General features: G+C 39.2%; 1 protein-coding gene across 1 annotated transcript; it reads right to left on the bottom strand.

The window, feature by feature from the left end:
* Positions 1-6,949: 6,949 nt before the first annotated feature.
* On the bottom strand, positions 6,950-24,426 carry fez1 (fasciculation and elongation protein zeta 1 (zygin I)). Its single transcript, XM_003449795.5, has 10 exons — positions 24,111-24,426; positions 20,641-20,993; positions 17,739-17,826; positions 12,840-12,926; positions 12,137-12,302; positions 9,833-10,140; positions 9,209-9,289; positions 8,245-8,320; positions 8,092-8,157; positions 6,950-7,938 (listed from the first exon to the last, which is right to left on the bottom strand). The coding sequence occupies exons 2-10, from the start codon at positions 20,961-20,963 to the stop codon at positions 7,922-7,924; spliced, it is 1,212 nt and encodes a 403-aa protein (XP_003449843.1). The 5' UTR covers positions 20,964-20,993; positions 24,111-24,426; the 3' UTR covers positions 6,950-7,921.
* Positions 24,427-27,025: the final 2,599 nt, after the last annotated feature.

Genomic DNA, 27,025 nt, shown 5'->3' with positions numbered 1-27,025 from the left:
GGCCAATCTCCAACCTTCCTTTCATATCAAACATCCTTGAAAGAGTAGTTGTCAAACAGCTAACAGATCCTCTGCAGAGGAATGGCTTATTTGAAGCGTTTCAGTCAGGTTTCAGAGCTCATCACAGCACAGAAACAGCTTTAGTGAAGGTTACAAATGATCTTCTTATGGCCTCTGACAGTGGACTCATCTCTGTGCTTGTCCTGCTAGACCTCAGTGCTGCGTTCGATACTGTTGATCATAATATCCTATTAGAGCGATTAGAACATGCTGTAGGTATTACAGGTACTGCACTGCAGTGGTTTGTATCATATCTATCTAATAGACTCCAATTTGTACATGTAAATGGAGAGTCCTCTTCACACACTAAGGTCAATTATGGAGTTCCACAGGGTTCAGTGCTAGGACCAGTTCTGTTTACATTATACATGCTTCCCCTAGGCAGCATCATTAGAAGACATAGCATAAATTTTCACTGCTATGCTGATGACACGCAGCTCTATCTATCCATGAAGCCAGGTAACACACACCAATTAGTTAAACTGCAGGAATGTCTTAAAGACATAAAGACCTGGATGGCCACTAACTTTCTTCTTCTTAATTCAGATCAAACTGAGGTTATTGTACTTGGCCCTGAAAATCTTAGAAATATGGTATCTAAGCAGATTCTTACTCTGGATGGCATTACCTTGGCCTCCAGTAACGCTGTGAGGAACCTTGGAGTCATTTTTGACCAGGACATGTCCTTCAATGCACATATTAAACAAATATGTAAGACTGCTTCTGACTGCTAGTTCATTCGCTATTTATTGAGGGTTTGAGAGTAACGAAATTTCTATTCTCTGTATGTCCTGTACATGTGGTAGAATTGACAAATAAAGTTGACTTGACTTGACTTGACTTGCTTTCTTCCATTTGCGCAACATCTCTAAAGTTAGAAATATCCTGTCTCAGAGTGACGCTGAAAAACTAGTTCATGCGTTTATTACTTCCAGGCTGGCCTACAAAATGCTGCAGCAAGAGTACCGACAGGGACTAGAAAGAGAGAGCAGATTTCTCCTGTTTTGGCTTCCCTTCATTGGCTTCCTGTTAAATCCAGAATTGAATTCAAAATCCTGCTCCTCACATACAAGGTCTTAAATAATCAGGTCCCATCTTATCTTAATGACCTTGTAGTACCATATCACCCTATTAGAGCACTTCGCTCTCGCTCTGCAGGCCTACTTGTTGTTCCTAGAGTAGTATTTAAAAGTAGAATGGGAGGCAGAGCCTTCAGTTTTCAGGCCCCTCTTCTGTGGAACCAGCTTCCAGTTTGGATTCGGGAGACAGACACTATCTCTACTTTCAAGATTAGGCTTCAAACTTTCCTTTTTGCTAAAGCATATAGTTAGGGCTGGACCAGGTGACCCTGAATCCTCCCTCAGTTATGCTGCAATAGATGTAGGCTGCCGGGGATTCCCATGATGCATTGAGTTTTTCCTTTCCAGTCACCTTTCTCACTCACTATGTGTTAATAGACCTCTCTGCATCGAATCATATCTGTTATTAATCTCTGTCTCTCTTCCACAGCATGTCTTTCATCCTGTTTTCCTTCTTTCACCCCAACCGGTCGCAGCAGATGACCCCGCCCCTCCCTCAGCCTGGTTCTGCCGGAGGTTTCTTCCTGCTAAAAGGGAGTTTTTCCTTCCCACTGTCGCCAAAGTGCTTGCTCATAGGGGGTCATATGATTGTTGGGTTTTTCTCTGTATTTATTATTGTACGATCTACTGTACAGTATAAAGCGCCTTGAGGCGACTTTTGTTGTGATTTGGCGCTATATAAATAAAATTGAATTGAATTGAATTGAATTTGAATAGTGTGGCATTTTGTACACAGCCTGTAAGTGTCAACAACAACAGGAGTGCGTAAAACATGTATATTGTAGTGATGGGAGTATGCTCTGTATATTTATACTGGCAGTATGGAAAATTATTATTTGAAAATGCTTAAAATGGAAATGATCATTTACTGTGAGGTCAGGTGTGGTTGGGGTATGGACAGTGGTTGTGCTTTTGTAACGTTCTCCTGAGGAAAGACAATAAAAACAAAGCACAAATATAAATATCACACACGTAACTTATTACAGTTGTATAATATTGTTATATCCTTTAGTAACATTACGGCATGCTATATTATCATGGCATTTGATGGCTCACCTGGTCTTGCGCCACAATCGGTGTTACCCTTATTCTCATGCAAAGCTCTGTAGTGCCTAAGCATGGATGAGGTGTTGTTGTTATATCCCAGCTCCCTGGCACATAGCAAACACTTCACCTTGTACAAAAGTAAAGACAGCTTAACATAAATTGTATTGCACCATCAGTATTATGAAAATACATCTTATGTAGAAATTTACATACCTTGTTGGGAGGAATAAGATCAAAATGTTCCCACACAGGGGAGGACATCCTCCTCTAGCTGGCTCCATCCTCTCCTGACTTTCTCTCCTCACTCTCCTAAACCTCCAAACTCTCACTAACCGCAACTCTCCATCAAACACCCACATTTTGAATGAAGTCTGAGGGGGTTATATCGCTGTCATAGCTCGCGGCAAAGTTCGAACCACTTCCTGAACCAGTCACGTGGTACACAGCCGGCGAGACTTCGGACGTCATCATTTTCAGCTCCTCCCATAAATGAAGCAAGCCAATTACGCGCATCGCGGAACCCCCCCCTCATTACACGACACAAGCTTGGAAGCCTCGATACAGAGCGTCACATCACTAGATAATAGCAAACATTGAAATACATTTCTTACACGCAGAAATGAATTTTGTTCGCTCAAATTAAACTTTTCTTCCCTCAAAAATTTTTTCTCTTCGAAATGCAACATTTGTACCTGCAGTTTCTTTCTTATTTATTTTAAGTGAACTCAGAATAGAGGCATGAAAATAACGCCACTTTAGCTGTATATTTCAGACATACTTTATGATTAAAGGCTGGTGCTGACACTAACACTGCCAGCTGATGTGTTCAGTGGAGGTTTATTAAAGCTTGTGTGATTACAGATGCAGGGAGACTCGTGTTTCCCAAGCTTCCACTGATGACTGAGAATTCAACCTACAGCAGATAGAGGATGTTCAAGAAGCCGTGCTGCTGTCCTTGTCCAAGAAGATGATCCTACTGCTGCTTCACGTAAACAGAAGTGATTTTGATGGAGGACTTCATGGTATGGTGACAGACCTTTTTTTGTTGGACATGGGAAAACTCTGATATTTCCTAAAACTAAGAGATGAAGCTGTGATTTATGTCCAGAGATGGCAAACAGAAGGCGAAGCACTGATTGATGATGAGTCAAACACAGCCCTCAGTGTTTCCCAAAGATTTAGATTTTTTTTTTTTGTGGGCTGGGTGGATTTATGTGGATCCATTGTGATGAGAGGAAAATGAGCTTTCTTAAATAACCTAATAAGACAGTTTATAAGTTCAAAAGGGTGATCTTAAAGTCGGTCCAACTGCAGCTGAGTAATTTAGGACTGAAACTACAGCAACAATGCTGATAAGTCAGCCAGTGCAGAAAAAAGAAGATGGGAAGGTCCGGGGCTATCAGCTGTTTATTTACCTAAATCTTCAAAGCTGTGTGTTGGGAAACACTGGTTCTCTGTTATAAAACTCCAAAACATGAATTCTACACAACCTCAATGTTTTCCTTAGTTTTGTTCATGTGAGTTGCAAATAATGATTTTGAGCTCAACTGTCTAAAACTGATGTCTGAAATATGTTGTTCATATTTTGACTTCCTCTGAGACCTCTACTAAACCCACAGTACTTCAACACAGCTACACTGTTACTGTGGAGGCAAAAAATAACCCCCAAAAAGAACAAACCCGGTGATTCTATCAGCTGTAATGGTATCATTTGTCCACAAGGTGTCAGAATTTATTGGTCGATTCACTGAGCAACCCTTTGATATCCATAAAGCCGCAACACATCTCAAGCTCAGCCTAACAGCCTGATTGTTTGCTTTGCAACAATCCCACCAACTTCACGTGTATACATTATTGCTGTTGAAGAGGAGTATGATGAGCCAGTACCTTCTGCTTCTGCGTAGTCTTTATACAGCAATAAACTGCCGTGAATGTTATTGTGTATGAATTTTCTAGAATGAGGCTTTAGAGGTGCTACATAAATCCCAGTGAGGTTTAGCCTACTCTACTGGATGGGAGACGAGGAGGAAAAAAACAAACCTGATGGAAAAACTCACACTGAGCTACAACTGAAAGCAAAAAGTGCAAAAACAGAGAAAAGCCTTATATAAAAGAAGAACCTTTCCCCTCTGCTCCTCCTTCATCAAATCTCTTTAAAGTTCAGGACAATTCAAAATCGATTCTGTATGTGTGTATAGATGGATTTATGTGGATGGACCAAAGAAGTTCAAATGAAACATGGAAGCACATAGGGGAGTGAGCAGAAACTAGGAAAGTGCTCAAAGCTTTAGCTGTGTGTGAAAATGAACTAAAACAACAATAATGTTTGTCAGGTTACATGGATGAAAATCATCACTTCATAAGATCACTCAGCAGCAACATGACTGTAAGTACAAGCTCCTGTTTGACTCTAAAAAGACCCTTCATATTTGAAAGTCCTGAAGTGCACAGTGTCATGTAAAAAAGTATCATGTAAAAGTGTCATGTAAAAATAGTATTTTATATTTAGTCCTGGATTTAAGAGGGATCCAGTGGAGAGGAGCCAGTATAGGAGAAAAATGTTCTCTCTTTCTGTTCCCTGTCAGTTTTGCTTTGTTTTTCATGGAGGTTCCAGGAAATCCTGATAGTAACAAATTGCAGGAGTCAACAGGGAAGCAGCAAAGTCTTAAACACCACATGGGCTCATCCGGGATTTAAATCTTGAAGTTGGATCAGTGACTCTTGGCTGAATGTCCTGGAGCTGTATGTGAGGCATTCAGGGAACACCAGTCAATCGCAGCTACAGTGTTAACAGAGATTACATTCTTCATGAAATGAACAAAATACAATTAATATTATCTTAAACAAGCAACAAAAAAAAAATGCAAAAAACAACGATGTTAAGTAAGCTTTTTAAATGTCCTTATAAGATTGATTCTGTTCATTAACGTTCTCAGTGGGAGAAACATTTCGTCACTCAACCAAGTCACTTCTGCAGTCTCAGCTGGCTGCAGGTTTCCCCAACCTTATAAACAGTACATTTGCACAATGACTGAAACTAGCACCATTTACAAATAATGGGCTGTGAGATCAATTCCTTGATCATTAACATGCAAATTGTCTGAGACTGAAAAAGTGACACATGTGCAATTATGTCTAGGTTAGCTTGTGATCAGTTTTGTTCCTACTAGGTTCCCCTTCTGTCATTGTCCTCTGTGTACGTGTGTGTGTGTGTGTGTGTGTGTGTGTGTGTGTGAGTCCTTCTGTCTTGTTTCCCTCTCTTGTTCCCAAGTTCCCCTCCATGGTCTGTCATGTATATGTTTCCCCAGCCCGTCATGTCTCTCCCTCACTCTCTCACCCTCTCTCGTCCCCTCTTTTTCTGTGTCTCGTCTCCCTGAACTGTTTCCGTTGTTTAGAGCACATAATTTCTTTCTTTATAGACAAAATTGATATAATGTTGCAATGTAGCACCTAAAATTATGTAATATTAGCTGCACTGTTCTGACTTCATTTTTGTAAGCCGACTGAAATTCGTTTTTGCCTTGATGCTTGCATAATATTTTTGCTTTCATTTATGCTCATGAATGCTTTATAATCCATCCATCCATTCTCTTCCACTTATCCTTATCAGCCTATCAGGAGCCTATCCCAGCTACCACAGGGTGAGGGGGTGGTACACCCTGTTGCCAGTCTATCACAGCTGCACTCACATTCAGGGCAATTAACCTAACCTAACCTCCACTAGCTGCATGGTTTTGGACTGTGGGAGGAAGCCAGAGAGAACCCACCCCGGGAATTCATGCTCCAGACCTTCTTGCTGTTATCACTATGAGGCAACAGTGATGACCACAGCACCACCATGCTGCTCCTGTTTTAATGCATTCTATTTATTGAGCTAAATACCGATCCACTCATTTAAACTATTTGTTACACATTTCCTGTGTTTAACTTATTTCTAACAGCTGTAATGAAGGAATTTACCTATTAGTTGGTTAAAAAATACATCTTATCTTAATTAATTAAACATGAATTTAGTTCATTAAGTTCATACAAAACCACTGAAAATGCATTTCTAACTGACGTTCATCATTATTATTTTATTTATATTTTTCTGTTCTAATTAATTAATAGATAAATCAGAGCTTGAGCAAGATCTTACTATTTCACAGATGTAGCGTATGGCTGACTTGTGTAAGCCTGACTTATACTGTCCTCAATAAATCTGTGTTTGTTTAATTTAGGGCAGAAATATGATAAAATACTTATAATTGTAGAGTTTGTTTTCATGGAAAGTGAGAAATTTTTTTTAAAACAAAAATATCTGAATAATAATCATTTTTTAAATAATCTCTTTAGTCACAATAAATTTGCAGTGAGCAGGAACATTGCCCACTGAAGTCCTGTTTTTTTTTTCTAAATGTAGGTATTATCAGCATCCCGTAAAGATCCTTCTCAAAAAATCTCGTTACCAAATTTTAGACACATTACAGAAGCATAAGAGCTTCTAAAAGCATCTTGACCATTTGAAACACATCCAGACATATTGGAATATTAGGATATATATTATTGGACTGGAATATTAAAAACTACATGTGTAGAATCACCAGTCAAAATTGCTCTCACACGGTAGTCCTGAGGAAAACATTTTAGTCGGTCTTTTTTTGATAACTTGTAAAAGTCAAAGCTTTCAAAAAATAGATTCAAATGATAAAAGAGAAAAAACTCCTGTAATTTATCAGGAGCAATTATACTAAATGCCAAACAGAAGCAAATGAACACACAACTAGGGTAGAATGTTTATTAGAATTTGCAATTAGCGATGTAACATTCACCTACATGACACAAAGGAAGTCATAAATATGCTAATATGCACAACTCTATTGAAATGAGCTTCTTTCATCGGGGGATGATATCCACTGATATACCTCCATGTAGATAGGGATGGAATGCACAGACACCTGTCGCTCTGATGACACAGTAAATAAAAGTACAAAATAAACAGAGTCCATATCAAATATTTAGATACACGTAAAAAGAAATTAGAAATAAGTCAGAAGAGCACTGGATAATTAGTGAAAGCAAAAAGTAAAGAAAAAAAGCTTTGTAATGCACTGCACTGCACCCGTAATAGTATTGTTTCCTCTCCTGCACATGGAGTAACAGTGCTAAGTTGGCAGATAAAAGTGCATGGCTTTTGTATTCAGATTAATTACTTTTTTAATCAGAAACCATACGAAGACGTGTGTGGATGCAGTATGCAGTTTAATTTGTCTGACAGTGTAGTCCTTATGAAATGAATCAATGTACAAAACCATCACTGGTTAAGAGGTCATTGTATGATTTCAAAAAACAATGAAATTCTGTTAGAAATAAAAACAAGAAAAAGTAAAGTAATGAAGGAAAAGAAAGCAGTAATAACTCTGTATCACTGTACCAAAGTGGTGTTATGGTCATTAATAGCATGTCATGCTCCATAAGTGAAGTCTGTTAAAAGTGGGAATCGGCTGTTCCACTTGTTATTCGGATGGTCACCGTTTTGTGGCCTGAGTTTGATGCGCAGGGAAGGGAGGAAGTGAGCTCAGCGAAAGGCAGTAGTCGTAGTTGAGGTGAATATGATAATGTTGATGGTGAGGATCCATAGTTGGTAATGGTAAAAGAGGGGAGGTCATGCAGCTTGAACCAGAGGAAAGGAAGGTCAGAAATGCCCTTGGAGAAGGAAGTTTCCATCACACTGCTGCCTCTGGCTTGGTGGCGCTTTAGGTAGGACACAGGACTGAAGAGGAAGACAGAACAAACTGCCTTGATATAGTTTCCAACATCCAAGAAGTTCAGACAGACAATATTTCAAGTACAGAAAATGTCACTGTTTTCCACTGTGCTGTGTGAAATGCTACAAAAATGAGTAGAAGACTGTGTTTGCGTTTACCTTTTAAGATGTAGTCGGTCAGCAGTGTGGGCACCTTCTCACTGTCCTCCTTCATGGCATAGAGTACTGCATGAAAAAAGCAGACAACAAAGTTGAAGGTACCACTTCTGCCCTTTATTTGGCTCTAATACAGATGTTCTGGTGTGGTCTTACTCTTTGTGAGCATCTGCAGGTCATCAACTGATGGAGGGGTGCTTTTCTTCTCATATGGAATAACCGTGTTTAGGTACTGAAACAGAATAAAGGTTCAGGAGGCTTTCTAAGAGTAATAAGAGAGTAATAAGTAGCCTCTGTTAAACTAAAGGATTACATTTATATTTTTTCTTTTCTTTTAATTTAGACTTTTTTGTTTGTTTGTTTGTTTGTTTGTTTGTTTGTTTGAATTAGAATTTTGTTCAACCTTTGGGTCAAAGTGCAATTAATCTAATGAGTTACTTGTAGCTTTATATTACAGTATGAGAGTGGTATCAATTTGTCAAGCTACTTTTGACGAAGCATCATGAAATTCCGTTATGTCATGGAGAGTGCCCTGGCATGACGTCGGCTACCGTCGTACTACTGAAATACTGGATTAAGCCTGAAGTCACCAGGATTAGTCCAGCTCCTGTTTTGTAGTATAGCTCTATGAATACCAAACTTTGAATCTGAACTGTTCATCATTGCAAACCAATCTAAGTACTGAGAAAACCTCTGTCAACATATAGTATACGGTTGGAGATCTTCACCCTTACACCTGCTTGTCTTCTTTCCACAGTGCATTCGCTCAGTTCAGGCCAGCTAAGGTAGCCTTTATTTCCTTTGTACCAGTGAACCTTGAGAAGTCAAAACCTTGTAGCTGGTTCCAGCTGGTGGTTGCAGCTGTTCACCAGAGGCATCTAACAGGCTTTCTAATTTCAGGAGGTTCTCTGACACAGCCAACTGGCCATCCTTACGCCTACCCATTTTGCTCACGGCTGACCACAAGAACCAACTGTTCACTTATTGTCTAATGAAACGAGAACTCCTAAATGTGTCATTATATAATTTGTTCCATCTGTGAGTATTCATAATGGTTTGGCTCATCTGTGCATGTTTGTTTGGGTTTTTTTGTTTTTTATTTAAAACATTTAAACCTTACCTGCTTGTCATTCCCTGTGCTTCCAAATGTCTGTTTGATGCCTGTTTGCAGAATGTTGGAAATTCCCTCCATGCTGAAACGCTGCAGGACACACACACACACACACACACATTATTATAAACTATAATAATTCATATGACAAAATTCATTTTTTTAATTACTCTTCAGCAGATTTCAGCACAGTATCATTGTGAAATTTATTACATATATTGCATCCACTTCCTTAAGCCATCGGTACATTCATATTAGTTCAGTAATAGAGAGTAAGGTACCAAGAGCCAGACTCACAGCAGTCAGACTGCTGCTACATCGAATGGAGAGGAAATACATTAGGCAGTTTCTCTCTTGCTGGACAGGACTGCACTGGGCAGTTACTGTACATAGATGATGGGTCACAGCCACTTTATAATCTTTCCTGGAAGATAATTTAGAGGCTAATGGCCTTTAGATATCCATTATGGTAACAGTTAAAGAGGGTGGGGAAAGGAAGAGCTTGCAGGCACTCTCATTTTACCTTTGTGTAATTTACAGTGAAAAAAGAAATCTGCACATTCATAAAATGCCTCATATTGTTACATATTTGATATTAGCAAAAGTTGTGTGATGGGGCCAAGTGATACCCACCTTAACAAGCATGGTCCCCGTCTTCTGGCCTGTGGAGCTATCGTTGCCTCCATTCACGGGCACCGTCCCTCCCCCCTGCAGGCTCATGGCCTTGTCCCGACGTCTGCGTTTGCTGCTGTCTCGTTGCTCCTTCTGCCTGTTCTGCACCTCCATTAGTGCCGTGATGAACGTGTTCTTCACCTCTTTCTCAAACTCCAGCTCATCACGACGAGCCAGCTGGCTGACGAGCTCCTCTGAGTACTCGCGGATGGCGACTTCCACCCGGTGCAGCAGTTCAACAAGCGCTGAGCTGGGCATCAGGCTCAGGCCTGCAGGATGGATTTGAGAGCAGAAAGGTTGTGGGAATCATCAGAGTTAAGCAGGATGCTAACAGTAAAATAACATTCTTTGAATAGTCTGACTATTTGGAATCTGTGCCACTGTGACAGTATTAATTACCAGTAATGTATACTAATCCAGCCCAGGGTAATTTTGCTATATGAATATGGTACAGTTATATGAATAACATAATGAGCAGTCCCTGATGATGGCTCAGTGTATAAAGGAAGGAAGTGCAATCAGTATTTTGTAAAAAAAAAAAAAAAAAAACACAAACAAAACAGCAGCTTGGGAGAAACATTTCTGACAATGCAGCTGGTACAGTGTAATCATTATATTACATCGCAGATGCCTAAAGACATTGTCTGTGGCTGCTCATACTGTAATGCTTTAGCTCAACTGGGAAGTTTTTTTGAATTACAAATTTGATCATGTAAAATGCATGTTGAGGCAGAAAATAATATTATATTACACCTCCACTAGATATAGTAGCATAACGTCCATTTACTGCACGTAAAGTCTCCACCATTTAAAAAAAAAAAAAAAGGGAAATAATAAAACGAATACATGAATGAATATCGATTTTGGTGACGACGCTTGAAATTATTATTATTATTTTTTTTATTATTATTATTATTATTTTTATTATTTAAGTCTCTTTCTAACTGCAATTTAATTTCACAATAAGACCAAGGCTCTTTAATTAGTATACACTTCCCCCAGATACTACAAAAAAAATTATTTTATCAGCATTATTAAATACTTAATTTCCTAAAAAACACATTTGTCTTTGATCTATGTATTCATGTAGTCTTCCACTGTACAGTATTTACTCGCTTCATACAGTAAAATTCCAGAGTAAAAACAAATGGTGTTGGAGAGTTTTAGCCAGTTATTTTAAAAAAGAAGACAATGTGAACAAAACAGCTGGTTTCTTCATGGCTGTTAAACATGAGGTGTTTCCACCACTTTGGCAAATGTGACCAGTTTGCAAGGTGAATATTGTGCAGGGTGTTCATATTATGACACACACATATCGTGTCAGTAATGGGGCAATTTTTTGTCATTACATTGCAACTGTGAATCTAAACTTGATTATAAAAAGTCTTTTGACTCCAAATATATATCTGTATGTGCAACCTTTTGAGTGCTTTTCACAATGATGGAAAAGTAGAAGTACAAATAGTGTAAAAGTAGCTGAAAACCACTAAAATATGGAAGCAACATTTAGATATAGTAGCCAAAAAGGAAAGGCTTATTTTACTCATTTAGTACTGTTGGTGGCCTAATTTATTGTACAACCATTGTATTTTACTTTGTTTTTAATATGTTGATTTCTAAGTGCAGCCAAAATTTAATGTTTGCTAAAGTTAGTTTGGTAATGCTAACTGACATAGCTGATAATCCCTGCACAGATGTGCATGTGCTACGTGTTTAATGTTATGCTTCTGTTGATGTTTCTTTGATTAAGAAGGTTAACAAATTATTATTTACAGTTTATAGTTTTAAAGAAAAGTTATTGACCTCTTAAACTCTCATCTTCAAACTAACTAAATGAGATAACTAATGTACACAGATGGATAGGTTGTATTTGAGACTTCTTTTTCCCTGAACATTGTATCTTTGCCTTAGGTTTAAATGGATTCATGATGGAGCTTTTATGAAAAGGGTGATGATAGTTTTTACCTTTAACTGATGGTAATACCAAATAAGAGAGTCCCACCTTTGGTATTTTATTGCTATCTTGAGGTATGTACTTTAATTTTGACCTAAAGGATGACTTTAATAGGAAATTATCACATTTCTGACATGCTACTTAACAGAAAATATGCACTTTTTATGAAGTCTAGTCTATTATATCTAGTCTACAACGTAATCCTGAATGATAGCACTGAATAAATTAGTTTAAACAGCTCAGTCAGGACATTGCATAAGTCAAAAGAAAAATAAGAAATAACCAGAAACATGGATTATTCTCAGCTTTACCTTCATAGGAGCAGTTGTTGTTTGAAGCCTGTGACAGCTGCCTGATCTCTTCTAGCAGGGACAGATTGGTCCTGGAAGAGCAGTGACTGACCTCTTCCTCCTCATCCTCCTCAGTTTCACCAGGATCTGGAGAATTCTCCATCATTTCAACTATCTCCTCAATGACCTTGGAGACAGGAATGGAGGGATTCACAAATAAACAAGCTGACCAAGCTTTAAAGAGTTTACACCCTACAGGTATGAATGAGGATTTATCTATTAATGAGTTTCTGTGAACTTTACTTTTGTGTTTCAGTGTTTTTAACTTGATTTTTGTATTGCTTCTCCCTCTTTTAATGTTAATGTACTTATTTTTAATTTAACGTATTTCCATTTATCTGTGTAATTTTGAGTATGTATTACTTTAAGACATGCAGGAGATTTTTTTCTCCCTTTTAATCTGTAGTGGTTCAGTCCAGAATCTATTTGGGCTGTGGCTTAACCAAATAGCCAATTAGCCAGTACCACCTGGTTAAATTTAATTGGTCAGCTTGTTTATTTGTGAAGGTGTGATTGGTCCACTTGGATTTTTTCTGTTTCCTGTTTTTTATTTAAACACAAACTGTTTGACATTTTGCAATGACCCTGATGAAGGCCACAAGCTGAAACGTGTTGGTCACGTAATTAAGCCATTCACTTGATTTTTACACACACACACTCAGACCTGATCTGCTGTGATAAGAGGTTCTTCATTCAGGCAGTTGGCATTGTCGTTCTTCTCATTCATCTCCTCCTCCTCTTTTTCATGAATCTGCAAATGATAAATTATGCCAACAGATTACTGTTTTGAGGATGCCAGCAAGAGTCAAATGCTGACGTCTTTGGATTAGAGTAATCAATGAAAATACACATTCAGAAAAAAAAATTCATTGGTGTGTTTGAATGAGAACTCATTCAGGAGTTGTGTTCATTTTTTCCCTGCTCTATCCAGCAAAAATGGCAAACAGATTTACTTTGGCAAGTGGACTAGAGCAGCATTCGCTATACTTACATATACTTAATAGTCATATTTTATTAGAACTTTATTAGGATTTTTTTTATTTTGGATTATTACAACCATAACGAACAAGACTGGGGGATGAAAAAGAAAGTGAAGTTGGGGGAAAAAGGTAACAAGGAGAGGAACGGAGAGAGAAAAGCAAAAAACACTGAGAATCTGCTTCAACATCACCAAAAAAAAAAAAAAACCAGCAGAGAAACCACAGTAACAACCAGTGTATGCATAAATAACAATGACAATGTTATTGAACATCACACAGTATTAGTTATAAGACAGATATTTTCAGAAGCGGCAGCCAAGCAAGATAATGTGTGTCTGTGAGTACCTGTGTGCACACTTGTGTGTCCATGTGTCTGCGTGAGCGTGCTTGTGTTCATAAGGTTTCTCCATTTAATGTCTAATAATGGGTGTCAGGAGCTCAGCCCTGCCCCCCCAGGACCTGAAGCAGGAGACCTGGGTTCCAGACATTTAGAGGCCCTCCACAGAGTGAGAGCCCCAGGAGGACCATCACAGGGACAACCGCAGTTCCCACTCAGAGAAGAGCGGAGGAGAGGCCTGGGGAGGGGTCACCCAGCAGCCACAGTGCAGACATCCCAGGTGACTGCAACGACAAGCCCACAGACTCCACTGGCTACACCGGAGCAGACCAAGCCCGAGACCCAAGGACACCCCAACCCCCACCAGGAGCAGACAAATCCAGGGGGCCCAGGTCCCACCAAGCAGTCACCAGGAGTGAGCCAGTACAGAACCGAGCATCCAGGCCCAGATATCAAGAAGTACCAATGCACCAGCAGATGGGGGCAACAGTCACTGACAGGGGATGTGTCAGGGGGAAATAGGCCCCCACACCTGAGGGAGCCTGAGATGTTCTAAGAGACAGGGGGAGTCTAAAGCCTGACCTCACACGTACACATAGACAAACAGGCAGACACACACCCTGTTTGGAGATACACAGAAATGGATGCCATACACGTACTTTTTACTCCCGGGTCCAAGCACCAATAACCCACAGAGAGGCAATCAGCCCCCAGATCCAGGAGATGCCCCCCTTCACTCTGGGGTGGAGACAAGCAGACCATCCTGGTTCCCACATCAGGAGAGCAGCCCACCAGCCCAGACCCCAACTGACCTTCTCCTCAACTTATTCTCCAGCCCGGGATGGCAAACAGAGAACATATTATTTCGAAGTCTGATGTTTAAATATTTAAAAGGTTTTACATAATTTACTGTTACATTACTATCACATTTTAAAAAAACACTTGCTCATTCCATTTTTAAAAACATGTAGATAGATTGCATCCTGTTTACATGTGGAATTGAAGGAGGAGGACAGAGAGAGGGTGTCTGTCTCCCGAACCCAAACTGTGAGCAGGTTCCACAGGAGAAGAGCCTGATAGTGTGGGCTCTGCTTCCCATTGGAGTTTTGGAAAACTCTCGAAACCACATGTAAAGTTGCAGTCTGAGAGTGAAGTAGTCTGTGAGGGAAGTATGACATTACAAGGTGTTTAGAGATAAGATGAGGACTTGTAATTTCATATATTAAAATATATTATAATATAATAATATATTTATAATAATATTAATATATTTATATTATTTATAATAATATAAATATATTTTTGTGAAATATCTTTACTCCGCACAACGTTTCCTGGACCTTTTACGTTAGTGATACATGAATCATCTTCCTCTAGCACAGTGATTCCCAAAGTGTGGGCTGGGGTCCTCTGGTGGTCCACAAAGGTACTGTAGGTGGGCTACAGTACTAACAGAACAGTTTGAAATGACTCGCAAGTATATTGAGTTAAATATTTTTTATGAATGTATTTATTTATATAAAAAAAGTGAATAAAAAATTCGAATAGGAGCTGGTTAGTTGGTGATATTACTCATTAGCCTGACCTAAATTTAATGCTCTTGTATTGACGTTTGTGTCCCAGTGGCAGATGGGTCACTATGCCTGAGCATTAACAATCTATAGTGAAACAGCCTTTGTTTTTATGTTTTTCAAATAAAATTCGAGAAATACATCACTTTCTCTTGAATTTTTATTGAAGATGTGTGTCCCGTGGAATTTTCAGGTTTTTAAGTTGGCTGCAGCGCTCTTGACTTTGATCATGGCTGCTATAGCAATGTTCAAAACTTATGGGTTTCCATTAAGCCTCAGCTATACTTTACTGTGGTGCTACTGAGCAAATAGATACCATGAAAACATATGATGGTGCATGTACCAAACATTTTTTAATTAAGCACTGTTACGATACGTTTTATTATCAACTTAGCATTTAACAGTTTATCCTTTCCTCAATGCTGATACAATAATGAGAAAGTGATAAATATCCATGTTACAAAAGGCAAATCTATTTTGTGGCTCTACTAATTTCAAATTAAATAGAACCACATTTTTATCATATTTAAAAAGTGTGGCAGTACAAACAATCAGAGGTATGAATTCAGAGAAAAGATTGCCCTCACAGGAAGCTGTCATATGTTAAATATTTTGTCTCTCTAGGCATAAAACTTTTAACTTGAAGGCATGAATGTGATGCATTTCCACAACCACCCTCTGCTCCTTAGATAACCGCAGCTCCTCTGGCCTCACCAGTCCAAACATGGCGTAGAACGCTAAGTGTCTGCTGTCCAGCTGAATCTGACAGGCAATTAAGGAAGCAGAGGAGGATGAGGCAGAGCTCAGCTGAATGCCAGACCAGTCAAGGCTAGTCAGGCATGCTTTCAATTGTCAGCATGAAATGAATCTTACAGGAGCAGAAACTAGTCATACAATTCATTTTAGCACATCAAAATGGAAAATAATGACACACAGCATTTGTCTTTAAGAAAAGACATAGAAATTAGTGAATGTAGTTAACCATTTATAGTAAGCAAATAGACAAACATGTAAATATGTGACTGTGAGAGCAATTTCCTGGGTCAGACGTGTTCATGTAAGCATGAAAAGTGTAAACAAACATTAGAGTGGACCAGAGAATGAGCTTTCCATTCATTCAGCACCCATATTACACCACAGTGTAAAGGATGCTCATCAGAATAGTTTCATTCAGTTCAGTCTATTCGTTTATATTCAGGGCTCGCAAAATCGCTAGCCCGACGTCCCGGGGCTAGCGATTTTTCCAGTCGGGCTACCAAAATCTATCTCAGCCCTGCCCGTCGGGCTATCATAGGAAGGGAAAATATATGTCAGTGCTTTTGCATTTTCTTTCGCAAATGTAGCTGAGTAATATGTCATTGGCATCGATGAGCCTCTGTCAATATGTGACATATTGAAATCGCGTTTGAATTTGTGCTTGTTTTATGCTTTCACTTTCACTTTGCGATCGCGCGAACGGTGTGTAGAGAGCAGCAGCACTGATTGGTGAGTGACGATTAATTACGCACCAATTCCTCTGACGTCGTCTTATCACTCATTAGCTTACTATTCAAACGTGACAAGTGAAATCTCCCACAGCAAGCTTAAACACGTGAGAGGTTGATTGCGCAGAGAATCGCTGACCGTTATGTAAGTACCTGTGTAAAAGCAGCAGGATTTACGCCGGTATTTTAGTTCTGCTGAGCCAAATAAGACAGGTCAGGGTGAAGAAGGGGCAGCCAATGAAAAGCCTACCACAAAACGGAAAAGTTATGACAAATCAGACTGAGGCAAAAAGAAAGCTCAGCTTTTTTGGTTTCATGGACAAAAGAATTTATGTGGCTGGAATATGACAAGCTAAATAACATGATGTTCTGCCAGGTGTGTCGTGAGTTTCCCTCGATATCTGAGTCGCCAAGCGCCTTTGTTACTGGGACCAGTAATTTTAAGAAAGACCCCACCAGAACCCATGAGAAATGCAAGAAATGCATTATTGCCCAGTCTGCAATATCTTTCCCAGAACAAACAGCAATTGCAAAAAAACATACTAAAAATAAACCAAGCACAAGAAGAAGTCCTGAAAAATCTTTCAAAAGCGTACTATGTTGCAAAGAGTGAACCACCATTGTCAAAATTTAGCAATCTTTGCAAACTTCAAAAAGCAAATGGCCTAGATCTTGGTTCCACTTACCCCTTACCCGTGACTTCAGTGGAAATTTCAGATTCAGGATCTGACACAGATTCATGTTCTACACAGTTCTTACAAGTTCATAGAAATTTCTGTTCAATTAGAAACAAGTATTCGAGTTGATGATTGTAATTTTTATACAGTTGTTGTGATTTGTATTTTAACAATTTTCTGATTAATTTTTGTTTCCATTACAATATTATACTTTAATGTATAATATTGTAAAGGAAACAAAACATTAAAAAATTAATTGCTCTCTTTTTTATTCGGGCTACTTAAATTTATTTTGGGCTACCAAAAACTGAAGAGTGCCTGCCCGAAGGGCTACCAGAGATTTTGAAATTTTGCGAGCCCTGATATTTAATACTAATTTACAGCAAGAGTCATCTCAAGGTGCTTTTTACTATTGATGAGAATAAAAATTTGCATGGAAATAGTGCAAAACTATTCCTACATGTATATATTAATTAGATTTAAACTAAACATGAAGGCGTGGCATGAAATGTACCTCCTGGTCAGAGATATTGCCGTTGATTCCTTCCGAGTCGGTGCCGTCCCAGGTGGCGATGTAGTTGTCAGTTAGAGCATCCCACACACTGCAAAACAACAGAGACCCATGCCAAAATGCAAACCTGCTCAAGCAAATATCATAAAGAAGTGTAAAGTTTTTGCCCTCAGCTCTTGCCCTCAATAGATTTGTTTTTCTGATTGTAAAAAGCCGTGTACTCAGCCCTATGTTCAGCAGCCTGCAACTCAGTCAATATTTCATTGAGGTGGAGTTCAGGGCTGCAGAAGAGCAGTGCACAATAGAAAAGAAGTGCATCTTACTACGTGTTAAATGGTATCCTCAGCAGAGATTTAGATAAAGTTCCTCACATCATTGTACAAAGTGTTCTCCAGCTCTCCCAGCGTCTGTCTGAGGCAGAGTGAAGTAAAAACTGGGAGAGAAGTGTCCTTTGTGTCTGAGCTTGTGTGTGTGTGTGTGTGTGTGTGTGTGTGTGTGTGTGTGTGTGTGTGTGTGTCACTCAGAGGTTGGCTGAGGCCTGTTTCCCTGCTCCCAGTGGCACTGCCCCTGCCTGCTTACACAGTGGACTCCATTGAGCTGGCAGCTTACCTCACCAGTCATGCCTGCGTGTCATGGCTGCACACTCCATGGCCAAAGTTTAGTTCTACTTTTCCTAAAAGTTAGCAAAGCCTGATGGCACCACTCTGGCTTGTGTTTTCAGAGGTAGATTTGTTGCCAGTTCGATTCTAATTTGCAGCTTATAATTATTAGGATCATTAACAGGTTTGGTTGCAGAGTTTGCCTTTCTATATTAATGTGGCAGTACACTACAAAGTGCTTTCAAGTGCATTAGTATTGCTTTAAAACTAAAGAGCTTAAATCAGAATACAGGGAAAAAACAGCTTAGAAGTGTCAACAACATACTACAATCACACTGTAGACACAGTGCACAGCTGCACTGAACACGCAGTAAGTGTTTAGGCAACATGCTGTAACTTACACTGTACTGTATTTTCTAACTGTTGGATATCTATTCTGTTATACAGTATTAAGGACTTTCTGACCAACAAAATATACTGTGAACCTCTCCAGCATACCAGCTTTTAACTAACTAACTAACTAATATAACTAATATATTGTTACAGGATACAGTATCTTATTCTATATAAGATTTTTATCTAATCGGAAACTCTTTCCTTTCTTTAACAGCCTTAAGCTAGCCGCCCATGATTTCAAATCCAGATGGGATTACTGCATTTAGTACTGCACTAATATCACAAATGAATATGTGCCAAGGGCAGTGCTAGTAAGCACATTTTCTTACTATTTCAGCCTGGTTACACACTGAGTCTAGCTATCTGACTGGTGGCTGTAGCTTTATATAACACTTCAAGTGGTACCAGTCTTCTTATGTGATGCTTTTTCCTATAAATAAAACTGAGGAATTTAAATGCAATAAAGCTAACGTAACCAGTCACAACCACATCAGAAACCAGAGCAGCACATGAAGAGCACGTTCTGCATGTATAACACATGGTTGGTCATCTGGCCTACAGGGAGTGGAAGTCCATGTTCCAATGCTGTCCTGCTGTTTCCTGGCCTGCAGCCACACAACAGGAATCATTCTGTTTAAATTTCTAGCTCTCCATCAGCTTGACAGATTCACTCAAAGCTGAGTTTCAGATCAGGTGACTGCAGGGATTACTCCAAAATGTGCCACAGAGGGTTTTCAATCAAGCTGCAGATTTAGACTGGTGATTAGTTTTGTTGGTGTGTCAGCTTCTCCTGTTTTCTCCTGTGTGACATAACAAAACGCAAACCTTCCAGTTTCATTAACACCAGTACCACCTCTTCATGGGACAAACTCTTCTGAGGAACATGGAACACTCATGTATGTTTGATTGAAATGTATTTCTTCTGGTTTCCTTATTTGTGACATTAGTGTATCAATCCACCCACTGCTGTGCGCTCTGCTCTGTACTCACTCAGAGCTTTATTAACCAATAAAAGCTCACTTTTCTCACCAGAAATTAATCATTGCTCAAAGTCATATAATCCTTTCCAAAAAACTCTGCTGTCACACCTACAGTCAGACTATTTTTAGCATGATTCAGAGAACGCCTCAGAAGCTGCTAGCAAGAGGAGGAGGCTCTGGCAGTCAGAGGAGAGGCAGAGACTGGGACAGAGCCAAAGCCAACTGAGGCGTACGACGCTGCACACTGAATAATTCAGCATGCAGCCTGACATGGTGGAGGTGGGGAGGGTGGGGTCACACTGCTGATTGACTGCATGTTTGGGGATGTTGTGGTCTGTGTGTGGAAATGTTTTGGCTTTTGTTCCAGGCTGCCAAGTCGTTTCAGCCTCCAGTGTGTGTGTTGTGAATGGCAGCATAATGAGCATATTGCTAACTGATTAACATGAAAGGCTGTTCTTTTTTTATGTCTGTTGATATTCTACCTCCTGTACTTCTTTCCTTCTTCTTTAGACTAGGCATGTTTCTAAAAATGTTCTTTTATATACTTTCTATATCAACATAACTGTAGCAGAGATCCTGCAGGTTCACCAAAAGACAGACAATTTAAAGACAGAATATAGATTAATAACTTTTTCACTCAAACCTTTTTTTTTTTTTTTACAGTAATTCCAAATTATACAAACCCTTGTAGACTGTATCTGCAGTAACAGAAACTGACTTTAACTCTTTTCTGTTTTTAAAAGGATTTTAACCAGGTTTAGAATTGGTGCCTCAAGTTAAGCTCATATTGCTCTGGGTTCTTTATAGTTTACAGACTGAACAGTGTCACATCCTTTATGACCACAGCTGTTTGGAAATACACAGTAACAGATGACTAAAGACTGAACGATTCCAATAAGTAAACCTTGCTTCAGATATTGTGTCACTTACTCTTCATCTTGCAGTCGCTCCTCGTCCTCCTGATTGTGTGACTGGTTGCGTATGGGCGCCAGGCCCTCCGTCTTGGTGTTGTAATTGTGGAAGCACACATTGAGCTTCTCGTCAAACTCATTTACCAGGTCCTCCATTGACTTGAAGCTCATCATCTCAGAGAAGTTTTCCAGTTCAGAGAACTCCTCACGGGTGATGGAGGCCAGGGGGACAGTGGTGGTGGTGGAGTAGGAGTCGTTGACGAGGCTTTGGTCCATCTCATCCATCCTACAGGGCCGGAGGTCCTCAAACTCCTCATCTAAGCACACAAGAGGGGCTTCCATAGTGTCCCCTATCAAGTTAATGTCTGAGTCCTGCAGGAAACAGAGTCATGCAGCATTTAATGAACTGATTTTCCTGAATTTTGAAGGGCTTTTAAATTCAAGACATTTTAAGTTTGAGCATATGTTGCTTAATAAGCCAAGGCCACAAATGTGTTGAAAGAAAAACCCGGTCAGTCACAGCACAAAGGTTTTTCATGATTTCCATCTGTCCCCATCTGCTTTATTAACCAGTATCCCAGAAGGATTTATCTGGTCTAGCCTAAATCATGCCTCTCTGTCCTCATGTGGAATGGCACCATCACGTCTAGACAAAGAGGAGATAGAGGTAGGTGTGCCAGAAGGGGACCAGGTCCCAAGGGGGACCAAACCAGTTTGCTTTACTGGTAAACCAGTTAATTAAGTACACCAACAATGATTTAACTGATGAGTGCTTCAGTGTTTTGGACATGAAATTATAGAACCATTTGTCAAAGTACATTGTATATTATAATCGTGCTATTTTTGCGTTGGTCAAAGCTTTGCTTGATATACACTGAAAAAATACTTAAAGAATTTTGGATTACATGAACATTTTCCATGCAGTTTTATTACATAATTGAACTGTAAAATATTTAATGGAATCTGGCCAAATCATTGGTATACATTTAGTTTATATCAAGCATATTTTCCTTAATGATTAATTATTTGAATTAAAAAAACAACCCCAAACCTTGGATTCCATACATTTCAGCTGATTATTATTTTTTTAATGGTTGTGTAAGAGCAATTTTAATCCACACCACAACCTTTCCTGGACATAACCATGCTTTTTATTACCTAAACCTAACCAATCAGGTTGAGATAGCATACATAAACACATATACTATACTGCTACATGCATGTGCTACTATAGACACACAATATAAGGATCCATAGAATATTGATACATTTCATTTTCTGTTAATTAACTAAACTCATTAACTATCAATGTATCATTTGTTCACAATAAATGTTACCAGAACACGTTCTTCTCATTCAGAGGGACTGACTCATGTTCCAGTGGTGATACAAACATATAGGTAAGGATCATTTTTTAACACCATCACCATTCGGACTATAAGGCGCACTTAAAATACTTTAATTTTCTCAAAAATTCACAGTGCACCTTATGTATTAATTCTTGTGCTTACTGACCTCGAACTGATTTTATGTGGTACACAGCACGGAAAAATCTGTCAAAATGTTTTAGTATGACTTTTTAAGCTACAAAGCATTATGGCTACGGTAGTCAGGAGCCTCTCAGAGTAATACGTATGGTGCGTGTATAAGGACCCCAAAATGGCACCTGTTAAGACACATGCTTACAAAGCAGATTTCAGTCATGTTTTGTTATAATCCGGTGCGCCTTATAGTCCGAAAAATACGGTATTTACCTTGGTATGTTTTATTTTTGCCTGTGAAATTAAGCGTAGCTTCAGAAGAACATAGAAAACTTACAGGATGAGGTATGTTAAATGTTCCCTTCGAGAAATTAGTTCTCAGATTCCTATGTTCAAAAGTTTATTCCATTAGTTTGTGTTTTAGCATGCGTTCAAGAGTTAGTGCCTAGTGTCAAACTTAATATCAAAATGTGCAAAAGATTAATAGAATTTATCTATTTTAATTGGTGAATTACTGTTACTGTTTACACAGTTTGTAGAATAAATATATAAATAAATATCATACTTCAGTTAACTTGACTGAAGAGTAAAATCAGTATACACTGATAAATGTTAGTTAAAAATAGTATGTGTATGTGATTTAATTTAATAAAACCAGAGAGAGTGAAGGGTGCTGACAGTCAGTGCTGGAGTACATCTCTTCTGAGAAGTTGTGCTTTGCTCAGGCTGCCTGACGCAGTGTCAGACAGCAGTGAGGACTAATTTAGCTCCTTTGTGCTTTGCTGGACTGTGGCCTGGCGTAAATGGGTAAGTACAGAGAAGTCCATTTAAAAACAAGCTTGTGCGAGCCTCTTCCTTCTCATCGCTGCACTCAGCAAAGTGCTGCAGCCGGATATCGTCTTTCAGAATCTCTCCCTTACTTTCTTACTCTCCTCACTGTGTAGCTCGCTTACTTTGTTTGTTAGTGATCTTCCATTAATGGTCTTAACTCTTGTTTCAGTCCACACTGCAGTAGAAGACAAACACATACACATGTAATGGTGACTGACAACTTGTGTCTGTCAATAGGCCAAATTAGGTGGATCTGGTCTCCCAAATAAGGAGCACAGACATGGAAATTAGTGGCTGACTCAAACCTCGCCATGGGGACTCTTTGTAGGAGGAATTGATGAACTGCTGCTTGAAAATCTGGCAGGCTAAGAACAAAAATTGCAAATTCAATTTCTTAAGAACACTCGTCCCATCATGCAGTAGCCTTTCTGCTTACTGCTGGGTCAGTTTAATAAGCTGGATGTGGAATATTTTGTCATCCACAGGAAAGGTGGGAGTTTACAGCATCCTTAACATTGGTGACAGTAGAGAGATGTAGCTGTTAGAGATGTGCAGGTACGTGTGTCTGTGTGTCAGCTTTTTTTGTATGTGACCTTCACAGAGAGTGGTAGTGGTCTCAGGTGTGCATGGAAGTGCCAATTGCATGAACTTATCAGAGGTCATTTAATGCAATGGAACCAAATCTGTAATTCCATTTTGAGTAGCATCTGCTGAATCAGACAAATCAAAGAGGAGCTCCCTTCTCTTTGATTTGTCATCTTTTATTGCTCAATTCATTTGAACATTTTAAAATGATGCCATGTTAAGTGCTTTTAAAATTAATAGGCTGTGGTGTATTAAGAATACAGAATGAAATGTCACATCTTTTACAGCCATCATTCTCTTAAGCGTATAAAAAATTCATATCAATGTGATTTTGTCCCACATAAATAGAACTGAAAAGGATTCCTTTTTAAATCAATATTGACTGCCGTGACAGAAATGGAAATCAAGCAAGTGCATGTCATCAGCTCATCATAGGGAGAAAAAAAAAAGAGGTAATGGGGGAGGGAGAGAAGAGAGGAAACCATGGTTACAAGGCAAAGATGGAAGCAAGATGCAAACGAGGGTCTGGAATAACGGGAAGGACTGGAAGAACGGACATCGGGAGTAGAGTGCAGACAAGAAGACAAATTACCTGTGGTTAGAGGAGCCGTTTTTGTCCTGGCTTGGCGTGTAGGCAGGATCTTCTCAGAGAAGAAGAACAGGCACCTCCCTTCACAGCAAAACCCAGAGATGAGCAGCAGCAGTCGCATTCACTCCAGGGTAAAAAAACAGAGCGAGGGGAGAAATCAGGGAGGTGACGTGTAGTGTGAGCTTTGGTCTGTATCCCTTCCCTCACCCGTTAGCCCACAGACACCCTTATCTGTCCTCCTACAGCCCGTTGTTTTCCAATCAATAGGGAGCCAACCCAGCTCATTCAGAGCCTGCGCACTGCCAGGTCCTGTGACGATATCAGCTCTCCTCACCCTCCCTCTCCCCATGCTTGCTTCCCTCACTAACCTCTCTTTCTCTCTTTGTCCCAGCCCCTTCCTGCTCTCCCTGCCTGCCAGCATTAATTCCCTAATATTCATGAAGTAGGAAGGAGGGGAGGCAAGGGGCTTTGGTAGGAGATGATGTTTGTAGTGAGGTAGCCCACTGTGTACTCAGAGTGTGAGCATCTTTTGTTGTCTGCTTTGACATTCTGCCATAAACCTGAACTCACTAAGAGGAAAATATATATATTTTGTTAGCTTAAAATTAATTTTTCCTATGTATGTGTGTCTGTTTATATACATATATATATCTTAAAAACATGCTTTGTTTTTTAAATGATGATGGAAATGCAAAGGAAAATGCAAAAATAGACACAAGGTAATGATTCATATACTGGAATATAAACCAGTGACACTCTTAGGTTTTCTCATGTATATTCTCACATATACAAGTCAGATTTATCTTCAGTCCCCTTTTGAGTTGTTCCAAGAGTAAGAGTTGCAGTGTAAAGATTTGGGGGAAACAATCTGCCTGTTAAAATATGAATTTATCTTTTAGTAGCTCTGGGTTTCATCAGGATTTCTGCATATGTTTAAATTATGGTACACTTATCTTTTTGGGCTTGTAAGTAAATATACCTGAACACAAGAAGGCAAGAACACTGAGATAAACTAGGAAGCTCAAAGAAACCTGGTTCAAAACCTACCTGGATTTGAGGATTTTTAAATTTATCTCCAAAAAGTAATTGGCATTCCATAGCATTTTGAAAAGTTGGAATGCTATTTAAAAGGCAAACAAAAACAAGATTTACAAATCTGTTAAATCCAAACTCATTTACAACCCAACATAGAAAACATACGAAATGTTCAAACTGAGAGGTTTTACTGTTTATTTCTAAAAAATATTAGCTCATTAGTAAGTGGTGCTAAAAAGAAACAGCTTTGTAACTAGTTGGGTTAATAAGACGTAACATGACTGGGTATAATCTACAAAATGCATCTACAAAATGTTGAAAAATTTCAGAATAAGAAGAAGTTAAATGTGAACAGGATCCAGAAACCATCTTCTCCCAACCAAAGTTTATTTAAAAAACACCATATGTTTTTCCTTAAACGGTGCATTTTCTCATATTTGGAGCAGTAATAAATAATGTGATTCCTTTTTCATCCAAGCCTGTGATTTAAATCCAGTTAATCCCTACTTTTGACTCTGTGGTCAAGGTTTAGACCTTTCAGAAAGGTCCATCTGGGCCAGCATGAACACGTGCACTCACGTAACAGTTTGTATGTTACTGTCACACTTTCTCTGATGCTCAAGTTTCCAAATATCAAAACTCGACCTTCACTTAGGCCAGGAACATCCAGCTTTGAGCAGTACATGAGAGGACTAGACTTATTAAAGGTTTTACAGAAAATTAGCAACCAGAGAGAGTTCTGTGCATGCTCGATTTGTATTTTCCCACTTATTTTAAACAGTGATGCTGTGACATTATTTGGACAATTTTTCTGCAACCCAGCACTTAATGAATATTTTTATTTTGTATTTGGTGACTACCATACAAATGAAAAAATGTTAATGAATAATATCTTAGAACTGAAACTGGCAGCTTCAGCAGTCACAGGCAGAGAGGAGTGTTGCGTATGACGTCAATACATAGGAGGTGCTGCCCCGGCCTGCTCACAGGCGTGCAGGGTAAAATCAGCATGCGCACTGCAACAAGCCAACAAAAGCCTGCACACACCAGCTTCATTAGCCTGGGTGAGCAGCTGCTTCTTCAAGCGAAAAAGAGAAAAAAAGGAAGAAAGGAGACATGTCCTGTCAGAGGCCTCGCATTACTACAGCAACACAGCTCACACAGTCCAGACTGGTTGCCATGGTTATACTGTAACAGCACTGGAAGAGGAATAACTCTATAACAAGGAAAGAACCCCCACTGAGCATTTATATATATACATACATATATATATATATATATATATATATGTACATATGCTAAATAAGGGTGGAGAAATTTCTGTGCAAATAGTCATGAACTACTACACAAAAAAAGCATTTTACTTAAAAATGGTGATAAAAAAAGTACAACATATTAAAGAGTGCATGTTCCTGTGTTATTCCATGTAAACACGTTGCTATCGTGCCTCAGTGATGAGCACACCTTCAACCCACGAAGAATAGTCAACAAACAGCTGTCAGCTTTCACAGGACTTTCACACGAAGTCAGTTAAATTATCATGACTTACTGCACACTGTGTCCCCAACCTGCTATAAAAATGTACTGATTGTTTATTTTAGGGCCACATGTAATCTTGTCACACCAGAAAACGTCTGTTTCTTTAAAGGGTTCCACCTATAATTGTCCTCGCACTTATAATTGTGCACCAAACCAAATGATCATATGATATCATTTGGGTTGCTGTGCTGAAAACAAATACATGTTTTTCCCTGAGCCTGGTTCTGCCGGAGGTTTCTTCCTTTTAACGGGGAGTTTTTCCTTCCCACTGTCGCCAAAGTGCTTGCTCATAGGGGGTCATATGATTGTTGGGTTTTTCACTGTATCTATTATTATAGGGTATA

Source organism: Oreochromis niloticus, linkage group LG10 (assembly GCF_001858045.2).
Source record: "Oreochromis niloticus isolate F11D_XX linkage group LG10, O_niloticus_UMD_NMBU, whole genome shotgun sequence".
NCBI classification, from domain to species: Eukaryota; Metazoa; Chordata; class Actinopteri; order Cichliformes; family Cichlidae; genus Oreochromis; species Oreochromis niloticus.
Note: the sequence above shows the minus strand (reverse complement) of the source record. Positions and strands in the feature narration are given on the sequence as shown.

Bases quoted from the DNA above. Each gene is read 5' to 3' on its own strand.
- fez1 (XM_003449795.5), bottom strand. From the start codon at position 20,963: ATGGAAGCCCCTCTTGTGTGCTTAGATGAGGAGTTTGAGGACCTCCGG. The intron at 17,827-20,640 runs GTAAGTGACACA...GTTGTTTTGCAG, and splicing joins GAGCGACTGCAAGATGAAGA to TGTGTGGGATGCTCTAACTG. The intron at 12,927-17,738 runs GTACATTTCATG...TATCATTTGCAG, and splicing joins GCAATATCTCTGACCAGGAG to ATTCATGAAAAAGAGGAGGA.